This window comes from Heloderma suspectum, chromosome 2, assembly GCF_057233095.1.
Source record: "Heloderma suspectum isolate Gila_16-S chromosome 2, 16-S_ref, whole genome shotgun sequence".
Classification (NCBI taxonomy): Eukaryota; Metazoa; Chordata; class Lepidosauria; order Squamata; family Helodermatidae; genus Heloderma; species Heloderma suspectum.
In genome coordinates, this window is record NC_139459.1 from 301685001 (window position 1) to 301700191 (window position 15191).

Below are 15191 nucleotides of genomic sequence, written 5' to 3' on the forward strand. Positions count from 1 at the left end.
GTAGCCAGAATAATCTTTGCTTCTTCATTAAGCAGATGGAGTTTGCTGCCATGGAGAGTAGAGGACCTTCAGGTTACTTAACCTGTATCTTCAGGTGGATTTTGACAGCATAAGCCCTGATGAATATTCCTGTGAGCCCCTATTCTGATACAGCACCAGACCCCAGGATGAAACACAAGTACATCAAGCAGAAATGCCAAAGCACATATTGTTTAAACTTCGGTGGTTTGATCTGTGATCCTTGACCAGATTTGAGCATGAGCTACCTGATTCTAGTACTTGACAATAGTTAATGGCAAGAGTAGACATTTCATACGTCAGAACAACAAAAAGCATACTCCCCCCACCCCCATCATACTGTTTTTACATGGTACAATTATAAAGAAAAAGTAATATTATAACATGATGTAAGATTATAATATAATAAGTATTTTTTTAAAATCATGGAGGATGCGAAGCTCTAGATTCTTTACACAAAGAGAGGGGGGAATCAATACATATAAAATGAAAACACAGCACTTCTAATATGCTTTACAGTGGTATTTACATCACCACAATGCTGTATGGTAGGGCTTGGCCACTTTGCAGGTGATGAACTAAGATTGCTTGAGCCCCGTCAGTCTGTGGTTAAAGTAGGATTTGTATCCAAGTTTAGAGAATGCTCTTTGCTAAACAACATTGTGTGTATCTCTTCTTGCCACCCTTTTTTCACTTTGTCATCGATTTGTGTTGTAACTAAACCAGTTATGAGACAGGCAGCCACCTCTAATAAAGCTTCTCCTATTTCTTAGTTCCCGAGCATAATGTGATCATGGTTACTCTGAGCAAGCACTCCAATGTCAAAACCTTCACAGAAAAGCTTCTCCTCCTCCTGAACCGCGGAGGTGAGTGCGTCTGCAGTTTTCCTACTTCTAATGGCAGAGGATATCTGAGCAGAGGTGCCCTGCTAATACTGCAGAGAGGCAATAATTGGCGAATGGGCTCTAAGCTCCAGTGAAGTTTTCTGCCTTTTAAAATTTCTGGGTCAGGTAAGTCAGGTCTGCCTTTGTGGTAGGGAGACTGACCTGCTGAAATGCTGATAATTGCCCAGTTAGTGGCAAAATGGCATAGTCCTACCTGATCCTAAGAGCTGTATTCAGGATGTCTCGGATAGCATAGCTCCCCAAACATACGGCTAAGAGAGTAGTGTCCTTGGATCCATATTTTTATAAACTGAATTTTTAATGGATGTTCACAGTCGCTTGGGCGCTTCTTAGTTGCGAAGCAAGATAAAAGTATAATAAATATTTAGTGCAAAACTCTATGTAACTGTTTCCAAGGGGCTTGGAAATCTGCACAAACAGGGAAGCAGTTCTTGAATAAATCATCTAGTAGATAATCTTTCCCTCCTTTTTGAAAAGCAGGCTCCTAGCCTTGGTGGTAGTTGTAACAAACCCAATGGAGTCCCACCCTTGTCCTGCATTTTGCTTTCTGCTTTCCCTCCTTCATAAGACTGGATGGTTCAGCAGACTGGTCTTGTAATTGACTTTGAATCCAAGCAAATAAATACTGGTTCTCTTTGGCCCACTTTACACTTTAAAGAATCCTGGCTTACTGTGAATAAGCCACTACATTGGTGCATTCTGCCCGATCGCTCCCGGTGAGCTTCTCCTGCAAGCAGGCGTGGTTCACACACCACAGACCTCTGCTTTGTTTATCATGATGGGCAAACTGGGAAGCCATGGTTCTTGGCTTACGGATGAGCACACTGCCCAGTTTACCATGGGAATTGGGCCTTTTGTCCAGCAAAACTCTGTCTACAGCGAAATTCTGTCTACAGCGAAATTCTGAACGCCAGAGTGTGTGTAGGGTGATGTGTCTCAGCACTGGATTTTCTTCGCTTACCACATGCCAGGGACCCGCTGAGGCCAGCTTCATAGGAATCCTGGTTTTTCCCCCCCTCTCCAACTAGGCCACTTACAGATTATTTTGCCAGCATTGAGCATTGTTAAGTCTGCTGTATATGTAGACCCTATTGTAAAGCACGTCACACAACCGAATGCCAGAGTATTCTACCTATGCTTGCCTAAGAAAGCATTGGCCTGGCTAATGCCCTTAAGAGCATGAGGGCTCTTTCTTGTGTGTGTCTGTCTTCTGTCTCTCTCCTTTAGTTTGTCGATTTGCTGTTAAATAACTCTTCACATATTTGATGCGTGTAGTTCTGTTTTTCTGTTTTAAATTCTTTTCAGGGCTGAAAATTATTTTCTTAGCACAACCCAGGCTGAGAACTGCTTTTAACTTTGTGCTGCTCTGCTTGGCCTCCTTCCAAAGCCTTTAACTCTTTCATTGCCAGAATGCCTACTATCTTATTTATTATTGCATTTATATCCCGCCTTTTTCTCCTCTTGCAAGGAACCCAAGGCAGCTTGCACAGTCCTCCTCCTCTCCACTTTATCCTCACAGCATCTCTGTGAGGTAGGTTAAGTTGAGAGTGAGTGGCCCAAAGTCACCCAGTGAGCTTCATGGCCCACTGGGGACTAGAACCCAGATCTCCCAAGTCCCAGTCCAACACTGTAACCACTACACCATAGTGGCTCTCCACTTTTATTAACACCCCACTTTGAGTCACTTTGTCAAACAGCAGACCTTGAGTAAGGTGAGCCTTCCTACAGATCCCCCTCTCCTTCCCCTATGGAAAAGAGGGCCACTGTCCTCTAGAACAGGGGTGGGCAGAAAGTAGATCTCCAGGTGTTTGGAACTTCAACTCCTAGAAGCCCTTGCCAACATGGCCAGTGGTCAGGAATGCTGGGAGTTGTGGTCGAAAACATCTGTGGATCTGTTTACTGCCCACTCCTGTTCTAGAAAAACCCATATGACTTGCATCTATATTTCTTCAAGGAGAGAGCAGCAATGAAGTGGGCTATTGAAACAGTGGGTGTCTTTCTTAGGGGGCAAACTAGACTTACAGCTGCATGACCCACATATCTGAATAGAGCTCATGCCAGTTTCTTTAAAGTGGGAGGCCAATGGGGGATTTAAAATGTAGCATTGGAGGTGGAGGTACTGAGCGCTTTGCCCACCCATGCTTTCCCCCACATTTCAGTAGGCCAGTTCACCCCTGAGCTCTGGATGAAGAAATGTGGATACAGTGTATGTGGCCACAGAGGCATACCTGGGTTAGCCAGATAGCATCCACTCAAAAGGAGCTGGAGCCCATCACAGCTTCATGAAAAGTCTACGCGTGGCTTGACACAGGGTTTACAAGCATGCGATATATTTATTTTTACATTTGCACTTCACATTTTTAGGTGTACATTTAAAATGCTATTAATTGTGTGCATTTAAGATTCCTTAAGTATACGTGTAAAAATATGAAGTGGCCCTCAGACACTTTATCTTGCCTCTTTTCTTGGAGTAACCGGGCATAATGCAGAATCTTGAGCCAGATCTCCCAACTGGGCTCTTTGGCTGATCCCGGCTGATGGAGGCAGCAAGGGTCCATCTTTCACACATTTGGGAATTCCTGGGATGGCAGCCTCCAGTTCAGCAGGAAATGGGAAATGGTGGGGCGCAGTGCTGTCTATGCTCCCCAGTTTCATGCTGCAGGGCAACCTTCCCCAAGCTGGTGCCCTCCACATGTTTTGGACTTCAACTCCCATCAGCCCCAGCCAGTATGGCCAGTGGTCAGGAATGCTGGGAGTTGTGATCACAAACATCTGGCAGACATCAGATTGGGGTAGGCTGCTCTAGGGGATGACAGTCTCTTGGTCTGCAACTGGGTGGAGCAAAAGGCTGGCTTCCCAAGCCCAGGTTGTAGCTCTCGAGCCCTGAATATTTTAATAAAAGCAGGCACAGAAGGGGCCAGCCAGACTTCCCTTGGCTATTCCATAGTTGAGACATCACAGCCATTAAAAAAAAATGGTGAGGCAGCAAGACAGGCTTCAAACTGAGCAAAGATCTCAATCTAGGAGGAGATCATATGTGTAAAGAGGAGAAACTTCAGCAGGATGCATCTTCTCCATCAGAGTACTCTATTGCAGAAGAGCCCCACCAGCTGAAATTTCTCTTCTGCACAACTATTAAACTTGAGAAAAGTTAAAGGCAGTGGGAGTCCTATCCCATATGGATCCAGGAACCCCGGCCATGAACCTGCAGTCGTTGAGGCTGCATGCCTAGGCCAGTCAGCACAACCTTTCACTCTGCCCGCTGCTTCCTGTGTGGATCAGTTTCCCTAGGTGAGGATTATAAGCCCTGAATGGGGGGCTTTTCCACGGCGTGCATCTGTCCTTAGCGCACATGCATGCTCCCCAGAAAGCGCCCCCGCTGGGGTGATTTGAACGAGGGCCACCACAGTGCAGGTGCGTGCCGAACTGAATTGCTGCCTTCAGGCAAAGCGAGCTCTGGCTGCGTATGACGTCCCGTCCTTCCTTCTCTCTGACCTGCGACCAGATGATCCGGTGTGCATCTTCAAGCACCAGCCCCAGCCACCGCACTCGGTGTTGAAATTCCTACAAGACGTCTTTGCCAGCAAGGGCACGGCAACCATCTTCTACCACACGGACATGATGGTCATGATCGACATAATGGTGCGGCAGATTGCGGATCTCTCCCCCGGAGAAAAGGTACTGGTAGGCAGGCAGGAAGCCCCAGAGCCCTCTTTCAGGTGGTGGAAAAGCAGGAGGGACTTCACATGAGTGAGGAGGTGGAGGTGTCTTGTCATGCATCTGAAGGGATGGGCATCGGCCGCTTCTCTGTCTTCTGAAATCTCCGCAGGCATCGTCCAACCAAATGCTTTAAAGCAGGGTGCAGAGCCTCAGACCGATGGGCCAAATCTGGCCCCCTTGGAGTCCCAGCCTGGCCCTCCAGAATTCCCCAAATGGCCACCTCCCCTTCCCACAGCCACTGGTCGTTTGGTGGTTTCCCAGCATTTTGAGCAGTTTTTTCCCCACTCTTGAAAGGTTGGGATGCCTCTCCTGAGGTCTTATCACTGGGAGTCAGAGCTTTAAGCTAGAATGTGCTGGTATTCTTGGGGCTATTGTTTGCCCTGCCCCCTTTGGCCTTCATCCCCACCCTCCACTGGAAGGCAGCTCACGAGAGCTGCTCGGAAATGGGATTTGGCCCTTGGGCTGAAAGAGGTTCTGCCCCCGGTGCTAAAGCAGATATTCACCCCTGTATGGGCTGGAAAAATGCTTTTTTACAGAATGAGTTTTGCAGGAAGTGAAGTGATGCAGCCAGGACTGCAGCCCGCCCTTTTTTGTGTGTTCCATGGAATCTCTGCCTGCAAGCAGCCCGGCCCTGAGGCTGTACCTGCTGCATAACAGAGGTACATCTTCTGATAGCGATGGGCTATTAGAAGCAGATTTTAGCCATCCTCTAGAGCAAGGGTGAAGTAACCTGGTGCCCTCCACGTGTTTCGAATGCAAACTCCCATAATTCCTGACCATTGTCCATACTGGCTGGGGCTTATGGGAGCTGCAGCCCAAAACATCTGCAGGGCGTTACGATGCCTGCCCCCTGCTCTAGAGCCTGCACTGCCTCCCGGAGCCAATTCAAGGCACTACTGTTGAGCTATGAAGCCCTAATGAGCTTCAGGCCATAATGGTTTAGAACGCTGCCTTTGAAATCACTTCAACTGCTTCTTGACAGTATCTGTGCACCAAAACCCTGAATGGTCTCAAGGTGCATATGGTTCCCATCTCTCCATTGCAGATCTGCTTTTGCTAGTGATTCACCAAAAGCCTGAATGTTTTCCTTGAGCAACATACAGAATTTGGTGGGATTATGCTTGCATAAAGTTAGTTTGGAGAGGTATTTTTGTACTACCTAGTTGCAGGGAAAGTCTGTTCTTAATGCTCCTATCCATCTCAGTTTTTTAGGCTCAGCTAGACTAATAAATGTTCATGACGGACAGCTTCTTTCGGGGAGCACTTCCCAATTCATTCAGTCGTTGGGCCTATGGCAGGTCAAGGTTGGGTATGATAGCTCTGTCTCTTCTGGATCCTCGCAGGGAGCCTGAAACCTAGATTAGAGTGTGTGTGTGTGTAGCTTTGGTCCAATCTCCTTTCTTCACAGCAGCCTTCCCCTACCTGGTGCCCTCCAGATGATTTGGACATCAGTTCCCATCAGCCCCAACCAGCATAGGCAAAACATCTGGAGGGCATCAGGTTGAGGAGGCTGCTTTACAGTATAAAGAAAAGAGACCTCACAGACACCCTGCTCAGAGAGAGATGTGCTTGGAAGGGAAAGGTCAGCCTAGTTTTGGGATGCTTTTTATTGAGCACAGAGTCCAGGTAAGAAGTATTTCAAAGCCCTTCAGATGATCCAGTTGGCTAGCTGTTCCAAAACTACTCTGAAAGATAAGACTTCTAGAAGCCAATGAAAAGCGCTGTTTAGGAGTCCCTCCTACAAGTCTACTCTAGTTGTTAATTGTTCGTGATGGAGTCTTGCACTGGACAAACGGTGATTGTTTGCTAACGTGGGTGTCTCCAGACAGCAGCCAAGCTCTGTTTATCTCATTGCTAAAGGTCTCCCAATGTATTCTGTTTCTACAGCTGCGAATGGAGTACTTGTCTCTGATGCATGCTATCATGCGGTCTACAGCATACCTTCAGCATAAGCACCGTTTCATGGACTTGCAAGGGATTTTGCAACGCATTATGGTGGAAGAAGAGGAGAGTCAGCAGTGCCAGATGGACAAAATGATAATCCAAGAGATCTATAAAGAGTTTCCAGAGATAGCCCCTGGAGCCAGCTAACTGGCCCAGGGAGAGAGAGATTTGGAATTAAAAAATGCCTCTTGTGGATGTATCCTTCCCATCCCTCTCCAGTACTGCTCATACCTTGCTGTCCCTTCAGGTGAGCTCTCAGGTTTAAGTGGAGTGCTAAAAGCCCCTAGGGAAGAAGTTTCAGCATTTGTACCAGCCAGCGCGAAGAGCATTCAGGATGGTCTGCTTCGGGGTGGGTGGGAGGAGGCAGGCGAGGCTCTTATAGACAAAGGGGTGGCACTCATGTGCCGATGGCATGCTTTGACAAGAGTAGGCGAATATTTATTGCCTCCCTAGTGACCTTTGCACGAAAAGAGGACAGAGAGGCTTGCGATCGGAGGGTCTTTGTGCTTGTACTTAGGATCCCAAAGCAAGAGGTCTCCGCCATAGACATCCATTTCCACATGCATTTCTTGTCCTGCAACTACAAAGTGAGGTAGGCCAATGTTAGGAACAAGCTTTTGTCACTTCTTGTCTGGTACATCTATAAAAAAAATGCTACAGGCCTCGCAAGGGAGCCTCTTGCTGCTCTTAATCATGTGCCGCGTGAGCCCTTCCAGTCCTTCCCAACCCAGCTCTTGCTAACTGGGCTAGAGCAGCTGAGCCCCTCTTCTCCACGACCTAATCCAAGCCAGCGCCTGCTTCTCTGAATGGCTCGATGTAGTGGTGCTTACACTTGAACGTCTTGCACACTGCGCCAGCAGAGGAATGACGACTGTCCAGGCAGCAGGGGGCCCTTCAAAAGGCCTGCCGCTTAGACTCACTGCTAAGGTGTGTCCTCTTTGAAAGCTGTTGCTTGTCTCCTGCGATGTGCTGGCCTTGTTGCCTCTGGCACCGCACACACGAGGACTGTGTATCTGTAGATGGCAGTGCACAGTGCTGTCTTTCAGCCTGGGGGTGTTTCTTGCCTTGAGCTTAGTCGCAAGTGGTTCTGCCTAGCGTTACCTTTTCATGTCCTGAAGGCTGCCTGAGCCCGATGTCTGCTAGCTCTGCTCCTTAATATGCACAAGTTGGGGGAGCTCCCCTTTTTTATCTAATTCCTCCAGGTCTCCAGCAAAATGGATTTGCTCGCTTTTCCTATTTAGATCTTTCCGACAGGCTCACATACCAATACGGGTCTGTAATATCTTAATAAACATGAACGCTGCCAAAGCTCTTCGCAGTGGGTAAACAAGCACTTTGCAACCTTCGGTGTAGAAGTGGCTTGAATTTCAACTGGAAATATTTGGATAACCTTTCAACCTAAAGTATACCAAATGAATTTGAAGCTGCTCCTGTGGACAGGGGCATCTGCTTGATGCAATGCCCATGCAGGGAGATTCTGGTATTGGCCATCTGTCTCAAGCACATGAGCAAGGTGTTAGTTGGGAGTCACTGTCCGAGACAAGTGGAAAGCCCTATTTTTAAACAAAAATGTTTAAAATCAAATCATTGTGACCATTGAAAGGGATTTGTATTTTCATAGAATCAAATAAACATAGTCCACAGATGAATGTGTCCAGTTTTTATTGTTGGACAGCATTTGCGAGTTAGTGACTGTTGCGGGGGGGGGGGGGTCATGAGTGAGCTTTGCAAAGGGTAAGATTCCCCTGCAAAAATGCCAGATTGCAAGCTGAAACCATTCACATGTGTCACTTAGGCTGTCCTTTATGACCTCGGAGCATGATGCAGGCATTCTTAATTTGAAGCTGTGTGAAGCCCAGTGACTTCAAACTTACTGTTCTCCTCCCTCTCTCCACAAGGTAAGGCCAACCATACAGCTAAAGCAGGCCTCTTTGTGGCTCAGTTCAGGAGCACTCGCATAAGAAGCGGCACATAAGCCTGGGCCCTCACAGTGCTTCTGGCATGACCAGCTCCCCGTGTGAATTGAGGGCTGTGCCCAAAGGTTCTCTGCTGGGATGTAAATGTTCAGTTTGAGCAGGGGCACATCTGCCCTTCCTAAAGGAGCAAAAATCCTTGAGTCTGCTCTGGTCTCTCCTCCTTGCTCTCCCTACTCCAGGGACGAAGAACAAAATGGTGGAAAACTAGCTGTCCTCCAGGGTAGAATTTTGGGATTTGATGAAGAAGCAGCATGAAGATTCAACTGGATCTGAGCAAAAGTGAGCTTCACAGCAGGAAGTGCAGTGGGGAGTCCAGCCACGTCCCGTTCCTTTAGGACATACTTTGGAACAATGAATTAATCTGAATCTGCTGACTTCTGAGTTAGGCTTGAATTAACATAGATAAATCTCCCATCAAACAACCCCAGCATTTTTCTTTAAAAAATCATCCATCCCATCTGTAATGTGTGGATTGTGTCTTCTATGTTTACATTGGCTTGATCATGTGTTAATTGATGGAGCTGGAACCAGTGCAGAAAAAGCAACCAAAACGATCAGTGGGTGGAGCAACTCCCCTTTGAGGCATGATAGTAGAGGTGGGGCATGATAAAGGTGTATACAGTTGTGCAGAGAAAATGAATAGGGTGAAGTTTTCCTCCCGCTGTCATAGTACGAGAAGCCGGGGCCATCCAATGAACCTGAACGGTACACGCAGCACATAGTTAAAGCTATTGGAATTCGCTAGCACAAGACGGGGTGATGATTGCAACTTTGGATGGTTTTAAAAGGAGATCAGACAAATTCATCGAGGAGAAGGCTATCAGGGGCTACCTGTCATGGTGGCTATATATTAAATCCAGTATCAGAGGCAGTATGCCCATGTACAGCAGTTGCTGGGGAACATGACCAGGAGTGTGCTATCGCCCTTATGTCCTGCCTGTAGGCTTCCCATAGGCCTCTGGGAGCAGAGCGCTGAACTCAGTTGGCCTTCAGTCTGATCCATAACAGCTGTCCACATGTAATTTCTCCAAATCTCACTAATTCATGTGCCTAAGCACAGCAGGAAATGCCACTGACTCAGACATATGTGCCCAACATACACAGATGACCAAAGAGAGGGAATTGGCTACTCCTGGGAGATGCTTCACGCCACATAGGTTTGTTTCTTTGACTTTGCCCTCATTGCTGTCTTAATCGGAGCCCAGGTAGAGAAAGGCTTACGTAGTTTTCTTTGGGCCAACTAGTTTTCCATCTGAGCAAGAATCCTATCATGCAATTGGTGTCACTGCAAGGTCTTTGCATATCCAGCAGCTCCTGCCTGTTCTCCTACTCTTGTGTCAAGTACAAATGAAAGGCACCAACAACATACTTGAGTTTTCAGGGTTTTATACACACACACACACACACACACACACACAGAGAGAGAGAGAATGACGTTTCTTGCATCTCAGTGGTGAGTGGTGTAGGTGGCTGGCATCAGAGAAGCACCTCGAGTCTCTGCTGCCCTTGATCAAGTGTTCACTTGATTGTCTTAAAATGATTCAGTTGCAGGTGCTCCGTGGCTTTTGGAGCTATGATGTTTTCTTAGCCCTTCTCCAGTGGCATCAGCAGGACAATGAGGACAAATAAACTTTGGCCATCTTTTGCTGGTGGGGAGGGGCAGTGTGTTTGCTTAAAGCAGCCTTTTCTCTTTGGCTTTTGTCAGGCTAATTTAGCTGCTCTCTGCCCTTCTCTGGTCAAAGTATAAGATAAGTTTGGTCAGATGCTCCCTATTGCTTCCTTGGCTTTGCAGGAAATAAGGAATGGTTGTAGGCAAGTTTTACTTGGATTTTTCTCAGATTAAAAGCAGGGAGCTGACCACTCTGAATAGGCATTCTTCCCATGTGGTGTCAAACTCAGCCTGAGGGCTGAATTAAATTTCTGAAAAGCTCTCAGAGGCCGCATTCCAGTGGTGGGTGCAGCGGAAGGCATAAGGGGTGGAGCTAAAATCCCCAAATTACCAGCCTGTTGTATCTCACAGCTCTTCCTGCCACTAACTAAGCCCTAGGAGAGGCATCTCAGCTTTTTAGAATGTGAAAAAAACAACGTTGAAGGAGAAGTGATGGGGCCAAGGGAAGAGGGCCTGGCCCTCTGGGGAACCTCAGAGGGCCAGATTGGAAGCCCAGGTGGGCCAGATTTGGCCCACAGTCCTGAGGTTCAGCACACCTGAGTGGATCAAGTATCAGTTGATACTTAATCCATGGTATGCTGCCACCACTTTTCCACAGTTAATACCAGGTAGGTGAAAAGGCTGTGACAAGAGACAAGGTATACGTTACATGCACAAATACATGCGTGTAGCTCAATGGCCATTTTTATTTCATAAACCAGTCTGGGGTGAAGAAGTGGCCTACTGTTTCTCAGTTCCAAATTGTCCCTCCGGCTGCTCAGGTGCCTCTTCTCTCCATTGGGGTTCAAGATTTTAAAGCATACAGAATAAACCACTTGGCGGGCCGCACGAGCAGGGAAATGGGTGCGGAAGGGGTTGGACTTCCCACTGCTGCTTCTCAATTTACCCCCTCCTGAAGTGCTTTTCCTGACTAAGTGGTTCCCTGCCCACCCCTCCCCAGTTAGTCTGGGGCAAACATTAGACATGTTTGTGTGTGACATGCCAGGTGGTACACCAAACACCTTGGGAGACGTGGAATGTGTGAAATACATTATTGAGACTAGATGTGGAATGTATGGCATGCGCATGCACATGCATGAAGACGGAGAGCTCTCCTCAGCCTGATAGCATAACCTACTTTCCCAGGCAAGCCAGGATCCTAGGTCAGAAAGGACCATCTACATTTTAAAGATGACTGCATCATTGCTAACATAGGAATGTTTTAAATGTTGGCTTTTATTGTTAATTGCCTCGAGGGCCATTTCCTGGTTTTAAAAAAGGGAGGGTGAATTAAGCAAATAGTGTGTAAGCAGTGTAATGCTTCCCTGTTTCTATCTCTGCTGCACACCAAATCATCCTGGCTGTCTTTTTTTTCCCAAGAACAAATTTTGTGAGGTTCTGTGGGTATAAGAAAAGGGCTGATTGTGAGTCAAACTAATGACCCCTCTGGTTCAGTATTTTGCCTGGCAGGAAGCAAATCCCGATCCATGTGGAACTTCTTAGAACCACCAGAGCAGTATTATCTAAGTGCTTCGTTTCTTTCTGTTCATGCCAAATCTGCTGAGTGTATGATCCATCTATACATGATGATATTTGTTTGTTTGTTTAATTTACAGCATTTGTATACTGCTTTATCTCTAAAACAGATTCCAGAGAAGTGAACCTAAGAAGTAAAAAAGCAAAAAGATAAAAAGAATTAAAACACCATTATTAAAATTGTTCTTTTAAAAACAGAATGCCAATAAAAACTGTGGCTGGTTAGTTAAGGAATGCTTCCTGGAAAAGATCTGTTTTCAAGAGGCACCAAAACAGCACAGCGTTGGCACCTGCCTGACTTCCAGGGGCAGGGAGTTCCAAAGAAAGGGGGTTGCCACACTGAAGGCTCTTCAAGTGAACTCCCATCAGGCCATAGGTACACGTGGAACCACCAGGAGCATGTTGAAACTAATCTCGAGATGACCCTGTCTCCTCATAAATTTTGTCTGGTCTAATTGTAACATTTCAGGCCTTCATATATCTGCACGCTAGGCCAAATCCTTCTATTTAAGAAAAGCAATGTGTGATAGTGATAGCTCCTACATCCCCCCGACACATACAAACGCACACACAACACTCCCTCTTTTTCAGCATTGACAGTAGGTGCAGAACCATGATGCTTGTCTGCCAATCTCTGCTCTTCTGTGGCAGTGAAATAACTTCAATAAATTGAGAAGGAACTAATATCTCCATGGTGCTCGATAAGGACCTTTCCAGGATATTGTACAAGGAAGATGAATAGCTTTTGCAAAGCCTTCCTTATATTGTGATAAGCACCATTATGTAATAACATTGTCCTATAAACTGAAGGAGGCATCTTGTCAGAGGGTTTGATTGGAATGGAGCAAGCCTAGTATTTAATGAGATGCCACTGACCCCGTGCCTGCCGAAATGTTTCTCCTAAAACAGAATACCAGAAAACAATGCTACCAGCAGCACCCAAATAAGGGGTAAGGGTGTGTGTGTGTGTGTGTGTGTGTGAGAGAGAGAGAGAGAGAGAGAGAGACCTGCCCTATGAATGTGAAACTTCATCTATATTTTTGTTTCCCTTTTCACATTGCATCACTCTTTTACTTCTGGGGCGGGGTGGTGGTGGAGATAAACATGGACAATGTTGTTCCTAGTCTGTTGTATACAGGGGTGTGTCTCGTGAGAGTTTAGGAATGGATTGTTGTCTAGATTTGCCAGGCAATGAGAGATCAAAACTGAGTTGTGTGTATCAGATCCTGCAAGGACATTCATATATTGTGCAGGGGAGGGGTGGTGGGGAGAGATGCGTGTATGTGTGTAATTTTCAACGGATGTTCTTAACAAATACTGCGGAATGCCATCTGCTCAGATCTGAAATTTTACGGGTGAGCAAGGTGACTTTGCTCAAGCACTTCATGGAGGAATTGAGCAATGTTGTATCTCTAGCTGCCGCAGTCCTGATTCCAGTGAGAATTATTACCTTTTCCTCTTTTTTTGTACTGTATATAGTCTGTGTTTTAATTTGCTTTGCCTTTTATGAAAGAGGCATCGGTTCTTCCGTATTTCAGAACTGAGCGTGGGCAGGACGAGTGGGCGAGCAACTAAAGGCTACATCCTCTGTACAATCCTTGGTTGACAAAAACAGGTAAATTTGAAACCAATTTTTAAAATGTAAATAGGTGTGTGTGTGTGTGTGTGTGTGTGTGTGTTAAAAAGAACCCATTCCATTACAGTAAATGTCTCCTTATATTTAAAAAAATGGTTTAAAATGCAAGCATGGGAAAATCAAAGCTGACCCCAAAGCTGAATTCCTGCACCTTCATTGAACCGAGGACTGGATGTTGCTCAATGGGGACTGGTGGCTCCAGTGTCAGTGGGGCGGTGCATCTGCCCTGGTTTTCGGTCAGAACCAATCAAAACCCTAAAGGAGCTATCCCAGGTGCTGAATCCTACCCCCAAAATGGGTTCAGCACCTTGGATAGATCCTTTAGAGTTCTGACTGAAACCCAGGTGGATTTACCGCCCCACTGACATTGGAGCCGCCAGCCTCCACTGGGTTCTTCTATAGAAAGAAAATGCACGTGGTGAGGTCAGCGTTATGCATATGACCCAACAGGTTGCGTAGTGTATTTTACCATGAGCGTGATACTGGGGACTAGAGACTAGCAAGTCATCACAGGCATTAGGGCCCACTGGCTCCAGATTTCTGTGGCCCCTTGGGCCAGACACCCTCAATGGGCCCCCTCCCTCAGTGAATCTGCCTTCTCACTGCCCTTGTCACCAGCTGCGATTGCTCCTCATCCTCTTACTCATCATTGCTACCACTTGCTAGCTGGACAGGCAGAGAGCCAATGAGCATGCAGGCAGTGGCATCTGCTCCTCCTCCTTGTCGCCACCACTGTTGCCTGGGCTAAAGCAAGAGGCAGGAGAACAAGCAGGTTGCAACTGTGAAGAGGAGGAGCAACTCTAGGGGGCTTTTTAGTGGGCCCCTGCTGGGGTGTGGGCCCTCGGCAGCTGCCCAACCATGCCGACCCTTGACACCAGCCCTGGATCCACCCCTGGCTTCAAGAGATGCCAACCCGGATCATCCACTGAGCGCACCTAGATGCCCTCCTTCGACTCAGCTGAGCACTACAATGTGGTCAATTCTCAGATTTTGAATATTTGACTCTACTTATCAAGAAAATGATATGAATGTTTTACATTCCATCTCATAGAAAGGAAGAAAAAAACATTGATCTGCCCTATATATACCAGCCCTTGTTTAAGGAAAGTACTGGGGAGTTAACCTTCAAGTAAATGGACTTGCTCAGTCTCCTTGCTGTGTGTGCTCATGGAGGCAAACATCAAATCTATTCATTTCACAATGGCCCTCTGCCTCTAAATAGATAAAATGCTACAGCATGAAAAATGTAAGAGCAGAAGTTTTGTATTGCCCCCCTGAGTAATATAAAGGCTCTTATTTGCCAATCAGCATGCTTCAGTGGTTATAGGAACCACTTTTGTTCAGGAAAAATCTCCAGCACAAATAAGAGTCTTGTTTTAAATCAAGGAATAAAATAGCAGATATTTGTGATACACTGCATTCTTTTACTAGGAAGATAAATATACAAAGATTGATAGTTGGCTTCCTTCCAGCTTCCTACCTGTATTCGGTTTTTTTTATTAAAAAACATTGCCGTGCTACTGCTGGCTTCCTATTGCTGCAGTCAGCTTCTGTTGCACTGCCATTTCCAAGACTTGCACAGAGCCATAACGTACACAGGGTAGGCTTTCCAAGGCTGCCTGGGAGTGGAGCACACTCCCCTGCCTCACAGCCATTTGTTTGCTTGCTATTTCTCCATTTGTTTTGAGGAGCCAGCACAACACAATCCCAGCATGTAAACTTATTTAAATAGAGTGGGAGGGGTCTATTGATGAGTCTAGCTATTTATTTATTTATTAAATTTCTTAATTGCCCATCTGGCTAGTCAC

General features: G+C 46.5%; 1 protein-coding gene across 5 annotated transcripts in view; it reads left to right on the top strand.

Moving 5' to 3' along the window:
• NCKIPSD (NCK interacting protein with SH3 domain) overlaps nt 1-15191 on the top strand; it is a 192982-nt gene that overhangs the window by 127871 nt on the left and 49920 nt on the right. For 2 of the 5 annotated variants that reach the window (XM_084840139.1, XM_084840140.1), the window contains 3 exons: nt 792-884; nt 4429-4601; nt 6531-14355. In XM_084840139.1, the coding sequence (XP_084696265.1) occupies nt 792-884; nt 4429-4601; nt 6531-6734 (470 nt within the window). In that variant the 3' untranslated portion in view covers nt 6735-14355. Of the gene's footprint in view, nt 1-791; nt 885-4428; nt 4602-6530; nt 14356-15191 lie in introns of those variants that run through there. The other 3 variants (XR_014788530.1, XM_084840141.1, XM_084840138.1) reach the window with 3 other exon arrangements.